Source organism: Cavia porcellus, unplaced genomic scaffold, assembly GCF_034190915.1.
Source record: "Cavia porcellus strain 051 isolate PalLab524CR breed Dunkin Hartley unplaced genomic scaffold, mCavPor4.1 scaffold_7, whole genome shotgun sequence".
Classification (NCBI taxonomy): Eukaryota; Metazoa; Chordata; class Mammalia; order Rodentia; family Caviidae; genus Cavia; species Cavia porcellus.
In genome coordinates, this window is record NW_026947490.1 from 57,493,920 (window position 1) to 57,513,114 (window position 19,195).

The 19,195-nt window shown below is 37.3% G+C and overlaps 1 protein-coding gene across 2 annotated transcripts in view; it reads right to left on the reverse strand.

Moving 5' to 3' along the window:
- Positions 1-11,538: 11,538 nt before the first annotated feature.
- Prrx1 (paired related homeobox 1) overlaps positions 11,539-19,195 on the reverse strand; it is a 70,437-nt gene continuing 62,780 nt past the window's right edge. For both annotated transcript variants that reach the window (XM_063253657.1, XM_003468618.5), the window contains one exon: positions 11,539-14,806. Coding sequence is in view for 1 of the 2 variants with exons in the window: in XM_003468618.5 (XP_003468666.1) it covers positions 14,668-14,806 (139 nt within the window). In the remaining variant the exon portion in view is untranslated. The remainder of the gene's footprint in view (positions 14,807-19,195) is intronic.

Consider the following 19,195-nt stretch of genomic DNA (forward strand, 5'->3'; position numbering starts at 1 on the left):
ATTGTGCTGCTATAAATACTGATGCACATATATCGCTGTGGGATGATGATTCTGATTCTTGGAAGATGCCCAGAAGGAGAATAGTGGAGTTGATTGAGATCTTTAACTCTAGTTTTTAAAGGACGTTCTATGCTGATTTTCTGCAAGAGAAAATAGGTAAATATCTAAAAGACACAATTGTAGGCATACTTTCTGAACAAAACAAGAAGCAACAAATGAGATCTTACCTTATTAAAAAGTATGACAGAACAAAAAAAAAATCATGAATAGAGTGATAAGAAAACCTACAAACTAGGAAAAACTATAACCAGTTGTTCCTCAAACAACAGACACTTGTCTAGAACATATGAAGAAATGAAAAAAATCAGATTCCCCAAATTCAAAGAACCAATTCAAAACTGGGCATGTGAGATGAATACATACTTCTCAAATGAAGAAATACAAATGACTAATAAATACGTGGAAAAACATTCAACATCATTGGTCATTCGAGAGATGCAAATTAAAACAACACTGAGAATCTATCACACTCCAGAAAAAATTATCCAATAATAAATGCTGGCAAGACAGTCGGGGGAAAGGAACCCTTCTCCACTGTTGTTGGGAGTGTAGACTGGTGCACTGCAGGATAGTGGATTTTCAATGTCAGTAGTCTGAACCTTGGTGTTCTCTTTCACATACACAAAAAAATTTGTAATTCGGGTCTTTTAACCAGTGTTTTTGGATGTTTTGTGCATAATTTCTACTGTTTTTTCTTTCTTAGTATCTTCATGCAGTAGCTCCTCAATTTTACTTCAAATTCTGAAATTTTGTCTTCTGCCTATCCTATTCATTAGATTTTCCACTGTGACTTTGACTTAAATGTTTGACCTGAAGCATTTCAGTTTTATTCTTCCATGTTATCTCTATGTCTTTGTTGAATTGTTCTTTCAGATTCTGTACTGCCTTCCTTAATTCACTCAGCTGTTTATTTGTAACTTTATAGTCATTCATCATTTTATACATCAATCTTTCGAATTCTTTGGCATTTCATCCACTTTGACATCTTTCTTTTGGTTAAATGAAGAGATAGGGGAAGGGGAATGGACAAAATAAAATTCTTTTAGAAAAGGAAGGTAAGAAGAGAGAAGAGAAAAAATTATTTTGAAAATCTAAATAAAAATAGGAAAGTAAATGGAGTTGGGTAAAAATAACAGAAAAAAATTAAAAAACAAGATAAAAAAGAAAGCAAGGAGTTAAAAAAAACAAACAAACAGAAAGATAAATGAGTCCAGAGTATTCCTCCAGCTCTAGGTGTTTGGATGAGTGGTTTCTTTCCCGGGCCTTCAGTACTGGGATCCATCAGGCGAAGGAGAGATAATGAATCACAACTTGGACTTGTTGGGTTTCCATACCACTTTTTACTGTATGAATGCGGAGTGCTGTTCCACCTTTCTCCCTGGGTGAGAGCAGTTGATAGAATTATCCACCTTAGAGCTGGATTCACTCCAGAGGCTTTTGGTGCTTGTTTGTGCCCTTATGTGTGCCCTGAGCCAATGCTATTCCTGACCAACTTTGTGAATTATGGGCTAGTCATGTGCCCCAGGTGTATATGTGACAATTGTCCAGGAGGTGTATTCCTACTTACAGTAGCAGGTGAGGAAAGCACAGAGACCATGGTGCTCTGTGCTGGCAGTAGGCAGTGAGGGGAGCCAAACAGTCCACTGGATTCAACCAGGAACCTCAGACCCAGCCTCCTCCGAAAACCACACAGATTGGCCAGGCTTCTCCCTGGAGAGCATGAGACTACCATATCCTCTATAGCCTGAATTCACTGCTGCCTAAATCTCTCAGAATATCTGGGATTAGCCTGCCATCTCTCTGCTACTGTCCCCTGTGGCTATTTCCCACCAAGTCACTCCTATAGGGTGACCTCCAAGGATCCTGATGTATGATTGTTCTGTTAATTCTGAATCCCAGAGGAGCTCATTATAGAACAATAAACCCTCTCAAAATGACTCCTGATTATAGCACTCCTAAGTATAGTGGGTGGTACAAAGGATTTCTTCTCCAGTGCTTGCTACCTCATGTAGGGAATCACTTTCAAAATAAATCCTCACACTGAGGCTTGCATTGACCATGGACTTGCCCTGAGACCAGCACTGCAAATATGTTGTTTATCACCGGGGCTGCTGACTATCTTCAGGCTTACCATGTGTTTACGGAGGCAGGTCAACCTCCCTGATAGTTGGAATGTGGCATTCCATCCTGTTTAATGTCTTCCATGAATTGTCTTCAGATTCCCTATGATTTTTAGCATTCCCACTGGCCTTTTTTTGATTCCCAGAACTCTTCTTCTCTATTTTTTTTTCCCAAATTGTGGTTTTTGAGGTATCTGAATTCCAGGTCCTACAGAAGCTGTGATTTACTGAAAGCTTCTATTATGCCATCTTCAAGAATATTTCTTCTAGGAGGCTTTTTTCCTCCTGGGGTTAGGATGCCACTAACCCATTATCTGATATGTATTTAAAAGAAAAACTACCTTGAGATGAATCCTAGGATTTTAGCACATTAGTTATTCTTTCAGAGCTTGAATCATTCAAAATTTTGATAAGCAAGGAAATTTTATGATTGTACGAGTAACTGATTAAAACATTGGGCAACAATAGAACTGAAGAAGCTAATGAAGAAGCAATTTGGTATAGAGTATTCAACTAATTAGAATTTTCAGTCCATTTCTTTTTCTCTTCTTGTTAAGAAATGAGAAACACAATCAAAAATTCTTTGGGACATTTAAATTTCTAACTATCACATCAAATGGAAGCATATAGAAGCCCTGCCTTAATAAATTTCTTTTTTAAAGATTTCCAGAAGTGAAAATAATCATTATTCTTTAGTCTCTTAACACCAATTATTCCTACCAATTTAAAGATGTGCCCATGTTCCCTTCTATTGTCTTTCTTTTTCTCAAAAACCGTCATCACAATAGTTTTCTTGGAAGCAAAATCAAATATGACTTAAATTTCAGTAGAGGGCTTGAATTGCCCAAAAATCCAAACAGACATTGCTACAGTTAGTTGAACTGGACCTGCTTTTCTAAGGAGTTCTGAAAAATTAATGTTGTCAAGATACAGAGCACATTTCCTAGGACAACTAGATGGGCTACTCTCCATTCTCCCAAATCCTTCATAAGTATGGATTATACAGTCTAAGTGGGTTACAGTCACATTAATTTTCAGGAAGCCCAGTTTCTGAATTTCCTCAAGCTTAGATAGTAGAAGACCAGTTAGTTAGTTAGTAGGCATAGCAATAGGGAATCTGATTATATACCTGAGACCATTCAACTATTACATAATTTGGTTACTGCAAGATTATTAATTATAGTTCATCATAGTATAAATAAGCATCTTCCTCAACTGCTGCAGGCCAACATAAGCAAATTCTTTCTACCCTTATACAAAGATCTCCCTGATCCCTAACAGAGGTCTTTGCCTTAAAGTCTATATTATCTGTCATTAATACGTATACGTTAGCTGCTAGGGGGGACACATATGGTTAAGCGCCTAGGTTTTCAAGGATAGATTCTGCTGTCATTTCAAATATTGCTAAAATTGCTTCGTGTTTTATGTTTGCATGTCGTTTGTTTGTTGCACATGTGGACCTCCAGAGAAATTCATAAGGAACATCCAAAATCACTGTTACTCTGCTAGAGGCTTGAGGGTAAATCTCATTATACTCCTCTCATTGCAGTGCTAACTCTCCGCCCTGGAGCATGCTCATTCAACACTTTGGAATTTACAATGTATGAAGAAACATGATCTCAAATTCAGCATGTGCAGAAATGTGCACACCTCTACATAGGAGGATGAGCTTTTCTACCATGTCTGAGATCCCCACATCTTATCTTCTTGTTGCTGTGTTAGGGCAGACAACACTTGCCAGTTATTCTTAGTGTTTTATTTCTTTGCCACAAATAATAAACCATTTTTTGCTATTTTATCTTGTGGTTATACTTATCAAGTGAAATCCCTATTGTGTTTTATTAAATATAAAACAAGTCTGTTTTGTCTTGTATTCAAGTGATATATATTTTCTCATATTTCTCATTTTCAAAATTCTGTTATTGTGTTTATGGACCTACTGACAACAGCATATTTGCACAATTTAAAAATTCCATCTGAACATCAGCAGTTTCTTTGCGTTGGATGAGATGGGTAAGGAAGTGAGTTCTTTCCCTAGAGCATCAGGGGTTGAGTTAGGTATTTTGTGATACAGACAGGACGATCTGGTGGGACCCAACCTAAGTACACATGTTTCTGAGCCTCAGGGAAGCACAATTGCACACTCATTTGTAGGTGTCATGGAATTATTTTCTTCCTTGACAGGAAAACCATTAACTTCAAGTAGACTCTGTGAAAACTCACCTGAAGTTAAAAGAAAAGAGTAGGCCAGAAGTAGGGACTTCTCTCCCAGATGATGAAAGTTTTCTGCTGAACACTTTCTAACACTTTATCTCTAAAAAGCTGAAGCATTGTACAGAAAGGAAATGTCAGGTAAAAAGGATTGAAACAAAAGAGTTCCAGGGGTTCATCTTCACTCAAAAGTCAACTCTGTGCTTCACTAGGCTTTTGGCGCCAGGGTTTCGACTGGGCTATTTTGTTGCTAAAAAGAAAAAGAAATTCTTCAGAGGTCTCCTCAGTTACTGTTCTGTAGAATTTCCACTGAACTGGGAAAAGGGATTTTGAAACTTCTGAGTGCCATTTTTGTACTATAAGAAAAAGAAAAACACAAACCCTGAGTTTTAAGAGTAGCTAAGCAACAGGAGAAAAGGTCTTGCAAATGCTTCTGGGAAGAGTCAGGCAATCTCACACGTTCTATCCATTCCCTATTTTCTTTTCTGCATTTTCATTCCTCCTCTTCCACGCTTTCCTCCATGCTTCCCTTATTTTGAATTTCTTCTGCTGTAATGAAATATAGTTCAGGTCTCCTGACCTCCAGGACAGACTCCTGCTGTCACATTTGAGTTGAATCTTGGTAATACAGAAAGAATACCTAGAGCATAATATGTGTCTTGTATTAATGTCTTGTCTCATTTAATCCTCCTACAAATTTATGACATAGTTCTTATTTTACAAAAGAAGGTACAAGACTGAAAAAATAAGCAACTTACCATAGATTGCACTAAAAAGAAGCATTTATGCAGGGACTGGAACTGAAGCACAAGATCTTTCCAGTACACCATATCAGTCCCTGAAACGTCCCGTGCCTGGAGGTTCCATCAACGTTTGCTATTCTGCAGGATTCCTATGCCACATGCTTGCCTTCTGCAGCTATGTTGTGCAACGAAACTATGTCCTACTACTTTAAGTCAAAGAAGTCATGAAAATAGCTAATCATCACCTCAAGGAATGGATTGGCTCAAATCTCTCACACAGCAGAGCTAATGGAAGACTTCTAGAAACTATGTAGTAAAGGCAGAAATAAGTCTTTGCTGGTGGAAACTTACTGAGGAGTAAACAAGGGAGTTGCTTTTGGTTGAAATCTTTCAAAGACACTGAATCCTTTATGCCAAAAATCTTTATTAGATGTGTTATGTTATATGCATAATTTTTCTTGGACTTTTAGAAAGTGTATTAAAATATCCCACCTCTCTGCTTGGCTAGAGCAAAGTTAAGGATTACACAAACACATCCACAACTCCACCCTCACAGCTCCCCCTGATGAAATTAAAAAATGTACATGACTGTTGTTTTATTCCACATTTACATTTGAAATATGATAATAACAGACAAATACAGAGATTAATATATAGGACATAATTTATTTGCTACTCAGCTTTTGTTGAACTTTACTATTCTGTCATGTACGCTCATATTTTTTAAGAAATAAAATATTTCCAATGTATTTGAAAAACCTGAATTACCTGGGTTGATCCTATGCCCTGCCTTCTTGTTCAGAAGTTATATTTACCATAATTATCTTTTAAAGAGCTCAGAAACTTTCTGACATCATTTCTCATTCCAATGCTCTTTTTGTATTTTGACTATATACACGTGTTCACAAACAACATATGCTTATAGTGTATGCTTTTAACTTTACAATGTTGAAAATGTTTCTTCAACTCCTCCAAAGCTATGTATCTGAAAAGTACCCAAGTGAGGATGTGTAGTCATGGTTGATATTCCACTGTATGAATATAACATTTCCTTTAATCCTTCATTGATGGACATATTGTTTGTTTCCAATATCCTGTTATTGGAAACCATGAACATTTCTGTTTACATCTTCCTGTGCACAAGAGTAAGTTTTTCTAACTGTCCAGGTTTGCTAGCCTTATTTTACCTCTGTCCAACTGAATGACATTAAGCAAATAAATATGTGACTTTAGGAAATAGCTTTCAGATGCTTTCAATTCATGATGACCTAGCTATCTTCCTCTTAGGAATGCTGTTTTTTATAGCTAGAATAATATTTTGATATATATTCCAGGAACTGCAGAATGTCAACATTCACTTCTTGAAAGTGTCATTGAGTTTATTCATTCTATTACTTTAGTATGTTATAGTAAAAAGTTACCACACAACTGTGTTATATTTTTAGAGGTTTAATGTCAGTGATTTCTCCCAGTTGCTAAGAACTCTAAAGTTTATATTATCCCACTGACCTTAAATACTCATCGGAGGAATAGAAGGAAGGAAAAAAGGAAGGAAGGAAGGGAGAAAGGGAAGAAGGAAAATGGAAAAGCAGAAGGTAATAGAAGGATGTATATTAGGGCATATGGAGTTATAGTAATAAATATACCTTGTCACGTATGGTTCAACAGAATAGAACATTTTTCTGTCATGTAACACTCCAGGATGGTTCCAGGCCAGCGAGAGTTTCAGCTTCTCTTCCTACACTTCTATGAATCCCAAATTGATTGCTACTTTATCACCTTATTATATGGCTCCCAAAATTGATTAGAGATTGTCATCTCAATCAGTCAGATGGAAAAAATAGCAGAGAGTGGAAAATGGGAGGTCTGAGCCAGGAGTGAAATTGTTAAATACCACTTCTGCCTAACATAATCTGTAAGCTAGAAACTAGCTATGAGACTCCATCTACTTGCAAATGATGTTGGGAAAAGAAAGCCAGCTGTGTTTCCAGAAAGAAAAGTAATGAACTTTCTTGAAATGTCACATTCGTCTTGCATAAAAAAGATGAAAGAGTTAATATGGTTTTATTGATATTTACAGTTTAAAGGTATTTTCCACCATGAGAATGGAGAAATATTAACATCAACTGGGCTGGAAAATAATTTATGAAGAACTACAAGTGAATGTTATTCAAGAACTACAGTGAATATTTAAAAATATTTAAAATTGAGATGCCAGCTTTTTCCTGTGAGTAGCAACATTTGGGGACTATGGGGGAAGACAACAAAAGTCACCAAGAAGCAAGGCTTTCCTGTGAATCGGTGCCTTGTGTTGGTTGCTGAGGGAGAGTCAGATGGCAGCCTCTTCCCATGAGTCAGCACCATTCACGGACTGCAGGGGAAGAGAACAAGAAGCCTCTTTGCAAATCAGTGCCATGTGCAGGCCACTATGGGAATAGCAGGGAAAGAGAACAAGAAGTCACGAAGAAGCAAGCCCTCCCTATGAATTGGTGCCATGCATGGGCCACTGTGGGGAGAGCCAGATTCCAGCTCCTTCCAGTGTGCAGGCTGGGAAAGGAACCAAAATCCCCTCCCCATAAGTGACTGGCTGATCCAGAGACACACAGACTGAGTTGGTGGCTATTGAGGTGGAATACAGTTTAATGCTAATAAGGGCTTAGTGTTTCACTGACTTTGCCCATCTAAAATCAGTGGTCTGGTCATCTATTCAGAGGATGGCAATAAGCAGTATACGACCTATGGGGGGATCTGCTTCTGATGGTGGTGGCCATTGTTGATTCCCTATTGTCTTGTTTTGAAGTCCTGTATCATTTTCCTTGCCTTTACTGGGTTGAGTTTTGTTCTGTTTTGTTTGGTTGGGTTTTATTGTATCCAATGGCATGGGAAGCTGTTTCAAACATAACAAGACATAGTATGGCAGCCATTTTGGATTTACTATTTTCTTGTTTTGAAGTCCTTTATTGCATTCATTGTTCTGTTTTTATTGGTTCTATTCTGTTCTGTATTGCTTGACTTTTACTATGTCTGAAGGTAACTGCAGCTATTTTGAAGACAGCAGGAGGCATTCTGGTAACCATTGTTGATTTCCTATTGTTTTGAAGTCCCGTGTCACTTACTGATTTGTTTTGATTGGATTTATTCTTTTTTTGTTTGGTTGGGTTTTATTCTCTTTGAAAATAAAAAAAATTTTAAAAATAAAATATGATACTTATACATAATGGAGCATGACTATGCCATAAAAAAGATAAATTTGAGTTATTTGTAGGTAAATGAATGTACTATTGATACCATGATGTTAAGTGATAAAATCAGACACACAGTCTTAAATGTTACATGGTTGCTCTTATATGAGAAACCCAAAATATAAATAAAAACAATATAAAGGCTATAGAATAGGAAAAAATAAAAATATTTAAAATTAAAATAAAGGGCATATTACTGTTAATTCCCCCCACTTATCCCAAACACACTTATGCCATCTTTCCTGTCACTTTCTGAAGCAATTCTGACAGTCCCTTTTAATAGCATCACTAGTGTATTGCTGTGGCTCCACCGATGTCCTGAATTGATTAAAAACATGTACCTTGTATGGTTATTTAGACTTTGCAAATAATTACAAACAGTTGCACAATGCCAGATCCAGTAAACAGAGTGGGTGAGGACATACACAATGTTTTTAGGAGCCTGGCCTTCTGTTGGATGGTTTTTGGAAGCGGCATTCACCATATTTTTTATAAAGACATTCATGAAACAAGAGTTGCAGAACTGCTTCACAAGGTGGCAAAAGCAGTGGGGTAATTGAAGTGAAGAGAGCTATTTAGCAGGTTATTAATGGTAATGTGTATTTGACTGTTACTTTTTAAATTTAAACATTCACTTCCTGTTTTAATTACACAGCATATAATCGAAAGTGTTTGCTCTCTCTTTTTCCATTCTCTGATGGAACTGTGATATTTTTAAACACCTACATTTCATTCTCTCTTGCTCCTGATAACAAGGATGATGCCAAGGTCTGCTGCCAACTGGAGCAGTAGATAAACTTTCCTTTCTCTTGGCTGTGGGGGTCAAGTGCCTGAATCACTGGGCACTCAGTCCAATTCTGAGGAAAAAAATTTCTCTGCTGCCACCATTCTGGAACATGGTGCTCTGAAGCTTTCTCCTCTCTCCAGTCAGAAAAAAACTTTACCCAGTACTCCTAGAAGATCCCTCTTAATCAGTGCCAGATCTGCCCTCACCATATGTTCTGCAAGCTCATGCCACAGTACCGGCACCCATGATCCTGCAGCCGGCTCATGCTTCAGGGTCTGTGTCACCATCCCTGACCTCCCTTCACTTAAAGGGATATAATAGATTAGTGCTCATCTACACCTACTTGGCCTAGCCCAAGGCACTCCCTACCCAAGCTGAGAGAGCAATAAAAATTTGTAGGGTCCTGCTGTAAAAAAAAAAAAAAAAAAAAAAAAAATCCCTAGATATGGCCCACCTTTGTGCACTGGCAGTGAAAATGAGCCTACATTTGTAGCAGAGATAACTAAATAAAAATTGCATACAGGCCTAAACTACATTTAGGTCACAACTTCTAAAAAGTTGAGAACATAAAATAACCCTGCAGAAATAGCTTGTTACTAGTTCTACAGCAGTTTAACTAAAAGATCAGCTATACATGTAGGCATTCCTGCACATACATATAACCCAGGTGCATATTAACTACTTTTACAAGTTTCAGAAATCCAGCTTTAGATTCACCATCCTACAGTCCTGGAGAATTTACCTGGGCTACACAGCTCCTTCAGGGCTCACTTTGAAGAGACAATGCATTCAAAGTCCTGCTCTGGTCACTCCAGACACTAAACAGTCCATGCATGACTGAAACTGAAGTGCACCGTTTACAGTATATCTCCATACCTCAATGCATTACTCCCCTTGATTTTTTGTGCCTTTTTAGGCTGCTTATCTTGCTTATTTACTTTGTCTTAGCTCTATGGATGATTGCTCCAAGAGAATAGCAAATAACCAGTAAGGCCCTTACAAATGATTAAGATTTGACGTATCCACATTGGACACTCTCCTAGAACGGAGTAACTCCTTCAGTTCCTTGGCAAAGTCAACTTAGAGAGAAACCCTATGGTAAGGGAAACAAACCACAAACTCCTGGTGGAATTTTTAGTCTTGGGGACCTTGGCCAGGGCCCATCCTAGGACCACTGAGAGCCCCATTGTTATTGCTTCTAGTTGAGCCTTGTCTCAGAAGATCACATGCAACGTGCCCACCAAGATTTGCCAGGGAAACTAAAGGAGGTAAATGAAGTAGACAATGCCCCTTCACCTCCACCAGCACACTTCAGTTTGTTAATTGCCCAGGTAATGGTTCTGGTTAAAGTTCTTGTTACTTTTGTTTCTCAGAAATGACTGGTAATTGTGATGCACAGTCAGTCACTGAAATGCATATTATAAAAACCAATCCCCAATTGACAGGCCATTCTGTCTCTGTATCTCCTCTTTGCTTATCCCATATGAGCCCTAGATCACCAGAGATCAGAACCTGACATTTTGAGGAACAACTGATTTCTAGTTGTCACTATCTGGCATTAAATAAATTTTCTCCAAGTTCTGGGTATCCTTTCAGCGTTTCTGCTTGCCATTGTGTTAGAAGTTGGGCAACCCTTAGACAGGGACTAAATGCCTCTTGTATGAAGGGATATTCATAAGTGTTTGGGAGACCAATGGCAGAATGTTATGGTTCTAATGTAATATAATGTCGATGGAATTGGTTTTGGTTGTTGAAGATTGTTAAACCTGTGTTATAATTTTCAAGTCATGAAAAGATAAGAATAAGCATGTCTTTGTATCTTGAAGCTGCTTTAAAGAAATGTGCCTGGTTGCCAAGGTGACAAAGGGTGAATTATAATCATTGATACACTGTATCAACTTGAGGAGTTTAGAAGTTTAAGTGACTCAGCAGGGGACAGGGTCCTTACTTTGTAAACATTCTCATCTATGAAAGAGGAGAGCATGGAGATGATGTGAGGGCTGAACCCCTCCTTTTTGCTCTTATTTTTGTTGTCTTCCATCCCCATGATCTGTTGCCCCTCAGCCATGCCACCCTGCCTTGGAGCCAGCTGATTACAGACTGTGAGCTATATAAATCTTTCCTTCCTTAACACTGGGGGTCAGGTATTTTGTTTCAGCATTGAGAGAAAAGTAACCAAGATGTCACCATCTTCTTTGCTTTTAAAGAACAATAGATTCTTTTCCTTTTATAACAAAGAATATTATATTCTGAATTTTAAAAATGTCTCTTTATCTTTTTTTACTTTACTATCTATGTAATCTTGGATTGTAACAAATGTTTTGAAGTTTAAAAAGAAAAGCATTAGCAGACACCAATGTACATAACACAAGACATTATAGTATCCTTCTTTCATTTTATTGAAAAGGAATCATTTCTATTCTAACGCAAACAATGTATTTTACATCATAAAGCAAGATATAATTTACATATTACATTTCTTATGAGACCTTTATATCATTATGTCATTTCCTTTTTTATTAGGTCACCTCTTCTGGTTTAACCTAACCTACCAAGTATCCTACAAATCAGCATCTTCCTTGAGAAGGAACTGGGGACACAGATAGTTCATATGGGCTCATTTGCATCTGGGTGAACAATGGAACAGAAGTAGACCCTGAAGTTGGTGGCGCTGAGACTCTTCTGACAGCTGGCTCAAGAGCCAGAGGGCTGTTCCTCCAAATCACATATCAAAGTTGCACTTTTAAAAAATCAATAATAAATGAACAAGACTGAATGCTGCCACTACACGTATACTATTTGACCCAGTGCTCACATAATAGATGTTTTTGGAATTAGCTAACCAACAATAAACATTCATATGACCGCTCAACGCTGGTTACTCTACGCAATTCCCAGGTATTGTTCATACAAGACACTGGATAAACACTATAATTACCTCCACTATTCATGTTTATGGGTCAGGCTTTTCTGTTGGTCAGACAAGTGGTTGTCTGTCTAAGCTCTATGATTCTCATCCTAGATTCTCCCTTTCTAAGCTTCTCTTCTAACATTATCTGCTTCTTAGCAAAATCTTTTCACGTGTGATTTCTGTTCCTTCCCCTATAACACAAGTTCTCTTTTGAGATATACTCCTCCAAATGCATACCCTTCAAAGTCAGCAATCTCTTGGATTACACTCACTTCCCACATCAAAGCATATCTCAGTTTGTAAGGGCATGCTGTTCTTTTGAAACTTAATGATCCACAGAAACTAATGGGACAAAATGAGTTGAGGGACTCCTTAGAAGCAAGTGGCGTGTGCTGTTGTTCACCCAGCCTACATGAACTTTTCCTAAGAAATGCTTTGCTAGTGTATTATGAGAAGAGGGAATCAATAGTTGAAAGCAAAATAATAAGACGGGATTTCTTCTCACTACTGGAAGAAATAGAAACTCAACACTTGAAACACATTTTCAGATGGTGGCTATTTTACTGGAAAAAATAATCACTCATTGTGATGTACCAAGGAAAATGTAAATGTGTGCTAAAAGTGCATTTTATACCCTAAATTTCTTACCTGTAACTCACAGTACAAAGTTGGTACATTTGGCCAAAATTGATCAACAATTTTTTAATCACTAGTCAGGGTAAGAATATAAGTTAAAAATATGTCTATTCTGTGTGTCTTAAATTATTTTTTGGTCAAATGTTGTGACTTTTGAGATATCTGAAAAATATACCTATTTCTCCTTTCTAAATACAAGATTATAAGTATGTACAGCAAGGTAGCAATTCCTTGCTAAAAAAAAAAAAAAAGGCACCCAGGTACCACATGATTCCATTGACACTGTACATTTTCAGAGATCTCCTCCCATGGCAAAAGAGTGCTGGACACCCAAGAAAGCAGGAAAGAATAAAGGAGCAAAGAAATAGAGCCTCACAACACCCCTGTGAGGTAGGTAAGTATTGTTAAACCCATTTTATAAATAGGTAAATTGAGGCACTGCATGGTAATGGTTTGGTCAAGTCCACCATGAAACTTACAAATGTATGGCTGGAAACAAAGAAATAGAAACAAAGAAATATCAGTCCCAATCCCAGTCCTAGATGCTAAGCTTTATTTCAAAATACTAAAAAAATAAAATTCCACAGTTGCCTTTAAAAGTTTTAGAATGTCGACAAACTTTTGTGTATTCTGCTTAAACATTTGTTTCATATTTTTCTGTTGAGTGAAGAAAGAGCAGGTAACTAAATATATTTCTCTTCTCTAAGTGTAATTCCCAAAACAGAGCAGAATATATCAGCATTCCACCAGAGCTCAGTCTCCAAATGCAAGGACATCTTTACAGTGCCTAGTACTTTCTAATTCATTTTAAAGCCCCAATGTGAACACAGGCCTTAGAAAGCTGCCCTACCAATTGTTCTGTGGACTTAATGAAAATTTTGTGTAGGATACAAAAAGCAGCAAGATACCTAATTTACATTTTATCACCGTCGAGATAAGAATAGTAGTGACGCAGTGAAAGTTGGTTTTTGTAGATTTGAGACACTGCAAATTCAAGCTTGCAATATTTTATATATAATATATAAATATATGCAGTATATATATATACATATCTAAATGTGCATCTGACTACCCTTAAGGCACCAAAAAGATGTTAGTGTATGCCTTTTGAAATCCAGTCTTTGTTTTCCTAAAGAAATTTCTCTCCCTCTCTCAAGTGAAAAATATTTCCTCTATCAAAGAGCCTGTGACAGCAAATTGTTCGCAGATAAGTATCTTTAAGATGGCCAAATGTACGGAGATAAAGGGTGTTGTTGCTGGTGACATAATAACAGATAGCTTGAGGTTTAAATCCATAATTTACATCTAGAGTGTACATCTAGAGCTTAGAATTAACCAGACACAGTCCATCATGTTGATCAACAAACTAGTGACCAGAAGTTATACACAATTCTTTTCTTCCAGCAGCTGATCGAAAACATCACCATGTGCAACAGAAACGGAAATGGGAAAGGGAATTATCACGGGCACACATCCTTCAAAGAGACTTTGGCTTTTCAAACGCACCCAAGGAGAACTGGGAAGATGACAGAGTAAGGCACTGGGGTTTAAACAGGTTGATGGGAGACTACAGGTATTTGTTCTGAATATATATGTGTAATTTCTTTGGCTGCAGAAGATTTTCTGAAAACCTCATAAAATTATGTGATGAATGGGCCGAACCTAACTGAAGAAGCTTAGAGTATATTAAGCAAAGCGTGAATAGAAGGAAAAAATAAAATAAACACATACAGAAACAAATGGTGGTGGTATCCCAGAGGGAGAAGGAACATTTGTTAACTAATTTTCATTTTGCTCCTCTCCTGCTTTTTTCTGTCATGGTCCCAATATTTTGGTTCTGTTTTATTTGTTTGTTTTACTTTTTTTTTTTTTTCCAGCGGAGGACGAAATGACAGAGCAGGATAGGTGTCTTATGGTTTTTGATTTCTTCTTAGGCCTGTTTAATTATTGTTTTTCCTCAGTTGACTGTTGGCACCTGGTTCCTCTGTAAACTATATTCCTTGGCCTTCAGTCTCAGGTTGGCAATGCTGTTGGCCATGTTGACACCCTGTGCAGGGCTATTGTTGGCACATGTGGCAGAATAAGTAGCCATGGCGCTGTAGGGACAAAGGAGAAAGCAGGGAAAATAACAGGCATTAGTTTCACAAAGCTGTGAGTCCGTGCCCCCGTGGGTGTACTCTCAGGAAGGGGGCAGGCAGGGGCAGGGGGCTGGAGATGGTGCACCTCGGGGTCTCTGAGAAATCCAGCTTTCTTTTAACTCTAAGGCTCTGGGGAAGCCAAAGGGTGGCCATGTTTTGCAGGGCAGCGGAAAGCAGAGAAGAATGAGACAGAAAAAGGAGAGGTATTTGCTATGCTGAATAGAGAGTAATGGTTTATTTCTGGGGTGAGAGAACAAATTCGCTCAAGTTGAAGGCCAGGTGCTTCATCAGCTGACTAGGGCAGAACTTAAACTCTTTCTGCCTATATCATCCAGGCAGTAAGTACTCTTTAAAAGTACTTTGAAAGTATACATTGCCTTTTGGGTCAGTTATTTTGAAAAAGTTAAAAATTTCCTAAATAAATTATCAAAGGTTTATGTCCCACCCTCCTGACCTCAGAGGTAAATGTTTTTCATTGTCTTTATTGCTCAGGAAAAAAACTCAAAGTTGTTTTTCATTATCGGAAATTATAATTAAGACCTAGGACAACCACTGAGCAAAGATGATTTGATAGTTTTACACTTAGCTGAGAATTATTTTTTACTTTACACTAAAGAGTTAAAAGACAGCTCTTTTGGATTAAACAAAATGTTTCTAGTTGTTTCTAAGATTAGCAAAATCTCTTTGAACTGAGAGCTAGGATGAGATAGACTTGAAAATGGAATGACATGTACTTTTCTCTTGTCATCATTCCAATGGAATTTTGTCAACTATGCAACACTTTGTGGTTCTGGGGATCAATTGACAAGATCAGAAAGAGAGAAAACTAAAGCTACTCCACAAATAGAATGTATCATTGACAGTTATCTGGATACCACATGATTAGACTCCTAACATACTTCAGCTCAGTTACTAGAGATTAACCTGGCAAAATTAAATTAAAGAAATATAATTAGTACCAGCTCACTTAGTCTTTCCAGAAATATATATCTTTAATTTAAAAGTCTTAGAGCATTGGTGTAAATAGTAGGTAACTGTATGAGAAAGAGAGAGAGTGAGAGAGAGAGAGAGAGAGAGAGACAGACAGAGACAGAGAGACAGAGACAGAGACAGAGACAGAGACAGAGACAGAGACAGACTCCAGAAATACAGAAGCAGAAGATACCACAGCTAAGGCAAGTTTAAATTAGGAGTGAGATAAAAGACCAGACAACTCATAGAAGTAGGAAACATTTTTCTCATTAAGAGTGCACCAAGAACTGACATTTACAGTATTTCAAAACTCACATACATACCATCAAGAATTACATGTTTCCATTCAAGACTGCTATAAATATATGCATCCATAAAGTCTATAGTCAAGACATTTCTAGGATATATCAAGGATGCAAAGAACTAATAGCTAAGAAAAGATATAATTATATTTAATAAATGGAATTAAGTCATTATTATAAGATCAACAAAATTAGCTTCTTGACCAGGTGTCTTGAGAGAATCAAGCTCTAAAAATGGTACACAACTATCACCACTTTAAAGTATCTATCACACAGAAGACAAACTGGAATTAGGAGGTGCTTGTATTATATGATTAGAACTGAGAATAAAATTATTTGGATAAAACATCATGACAGAACATTGGGAAAAAACTCTCTAGTGATAAGATACAGATCATTGTGATATAATGTGCTTTTAAGTCTTTGGCCTAATTTCCTGAGAGATTTTTTTTTCCCCATGCTTTGAGATTCTTGACAAGCAAGGTTGTACTTAACAGAATCTTACCCTTTCTTTGATAAACAAAGATGTATTCCACATACTTAGCAAAGGAAATCTGAACCGTAGGATATTATTTTAATTTACTGAAGTTCTCGTTACTGTTTCCCAGAAGTGTCTGCACATGTGATTACAGTTTTGTCTACAAGATACCATTTATGATGCTTTCACTGTGTCATTTACTGACTGTATCATCAGATATTCTAGCCTGGGGACTTAACTATAGTAGCACATTTCTTAGAAATAATGAGTTTTTCTCTTTAATGAAGGCCAGGCAGTAATATTTGAAGAGTTCTATTTTCTTACTCAAAAACAAATAAATGGGAATTAGGATCACATGTTGCATAGAAAATTGGATAATCTCCAAGACATTTTTCACTTCCACAATAGCCTGCAATTCCACGGTAGGGAACAGTGTCTTTGTGCAATTCGGGAGTGGTGCTGGTATACAAACACCACAGGAGTACCATGTTGAGTCTGTGACAACAATCTGTGGGAACCTCTCAACTTAGTGGGATGAGAAGAAAAGAAAGCAGTTGATATATGTGAATGAATTTTGCAATTTCTTAAATGCCCCATAAATGATACTATTTTTGCTTCATGTATTTGGAAACTTTCACTTCATATGTTTAATATAAACTTTCAAAAACTTATCTGAATAATTTCAGCATTTCATGAACATAATATATAGGATAAAAGAAGAGGAGCCAGCTTAATTTGCTGCCTCTTAACAAATGTCTAGAATATATGAAACTACCCGAAGTTATTTTAAGGATATTTTGTGCACATATTAAAAAATTATCTCTATTTTCCTCCAGTAGTTTGACTTGGGCCTAGTTTTGCAACTTGAGCTAAATGTACCATACAGGCAAGCAGTGGACAGTCCCTGTACATCCCAGCAACAAGCTACAGGTCAGAAAAGATAGAATTAATGAAGAAGTCCTGTACGAGAAGCTTAGTCATGCTTTAATCATGCAATTAGAAGATGACAAGGACTTGCTTCCTAAAATGACAACACATGCTTGAGAGCCATAAATGGCTGCCAATAAAAGAAAATGTTCATGACCACTTGTTTACCACATCATGGAAACTTCTCAAGTTCTGTTTTAGAAAAAGAAAGACAGCCATGGAATGTCATGCTACAAGACAGAAATCTACAAGAGCAATTAGCTGTGTCCAACCTATTTGTGAGAACATTCAGACTATGTAAAATGACACTTCTTCCTTTTCAGAATTAAACTTTCTGTGATACATAAGACTAAAACTAACTGGCTTGTGCAGATTAAGTAGAGGACAAACAAAAACCTGCTCCTGCTTAATGACAACCTGAGATCATCCCTGGGGACCTCATCTTCTGAGAAGGAGCTATGTATTCCTGTCATCATGGTATAGATGTGACCTGAGTCTTGGGATTGAGTTTATAGAGTTGGCTAAGGCACAATTTTTATTTAATTTTTAGTAAAGCTTCTATATCTGTGACCTCTCAGTAGAGTGCATTGAGACATTCAAGATTTTTTTTAAAAAATGCTTGCACTATGTCTGCTGATTCAGCAAGCCTGCCCTAGGACTTCCCCAGAGTTTAAGTAAGCTTCAAATTGCTCCACATCCTTATTTGGAGATTCCTAGCAGACACAGCCTTGCCACAGACAGCAGAATGTTGACCCCACCCCAAGAGTGGGAGTGCTTTCCACTGGGGACGAATCATTTACAGTCCATTTGACCTCCTCTGAGAGGGTGTAGTGAGGAGGAAATGTGATAAAATAACTGCCAAACTCTAAGTAAGTTCAGAAACTACTATTCATAGTATGATTCTAGAGCCAGGAAACTTGGGGACATCTGCCCCTCTACTTTCAAGTCATCCTATAGTATGGATACTATAAATCACAAACAAGTAAGGAGAGCTTGAAAAAGAACATCTTTGGCTTCAATTTTCAATTTTTATGTTATTTTCTGTGTGTCCCTTTTGAACCAACGATGACAAGCTCTTTAAAATTTCACTCTTAAGATAAATCTGTCACTCCAAAAAGTCTATGGGTCTTCCTAAGAATAGGAGTTTCACTCACTTAGGCTTTTTCACAAACGTCGCATTACAACTGCTGGCCTGTGTAAGAGTTGGAGTTCATATCTGTGTTCTTCACTCAGTGCACTTACTTTGCCCAAGAAAATTCAAATGAGCTCACTTTCAGAAACAATAGTATACAAGAAATCAATGATCTGACTACCTTCAGAAATAACAGGCACAAAGAACACAGTTCTAATCCCTGCCTCATATGTTTTAGTAATCTAAAACCTTACTATTGTGTGTACTGCATGTGAACAGGTTTAGCATCAACTTAGAAAGAAGCCCACCCTAGACCTACTGAATCACCATGGGCCTGATTATGGCCCCAGGTGATATCATGCACAGCCCTCTTTCAGGAGCTCTGCTCCTGACACACACTACTCTTAATTTTATGAACTCATTTTGTTATAGTTCTAGTTTCTTCTAATATTTCCCAGTCAAGTATCTCACTGTTTACATTTCTAGTACTTCAGCCCTCTTTCTTAACATAATTAATTGCCCCTTAATCCCTACCC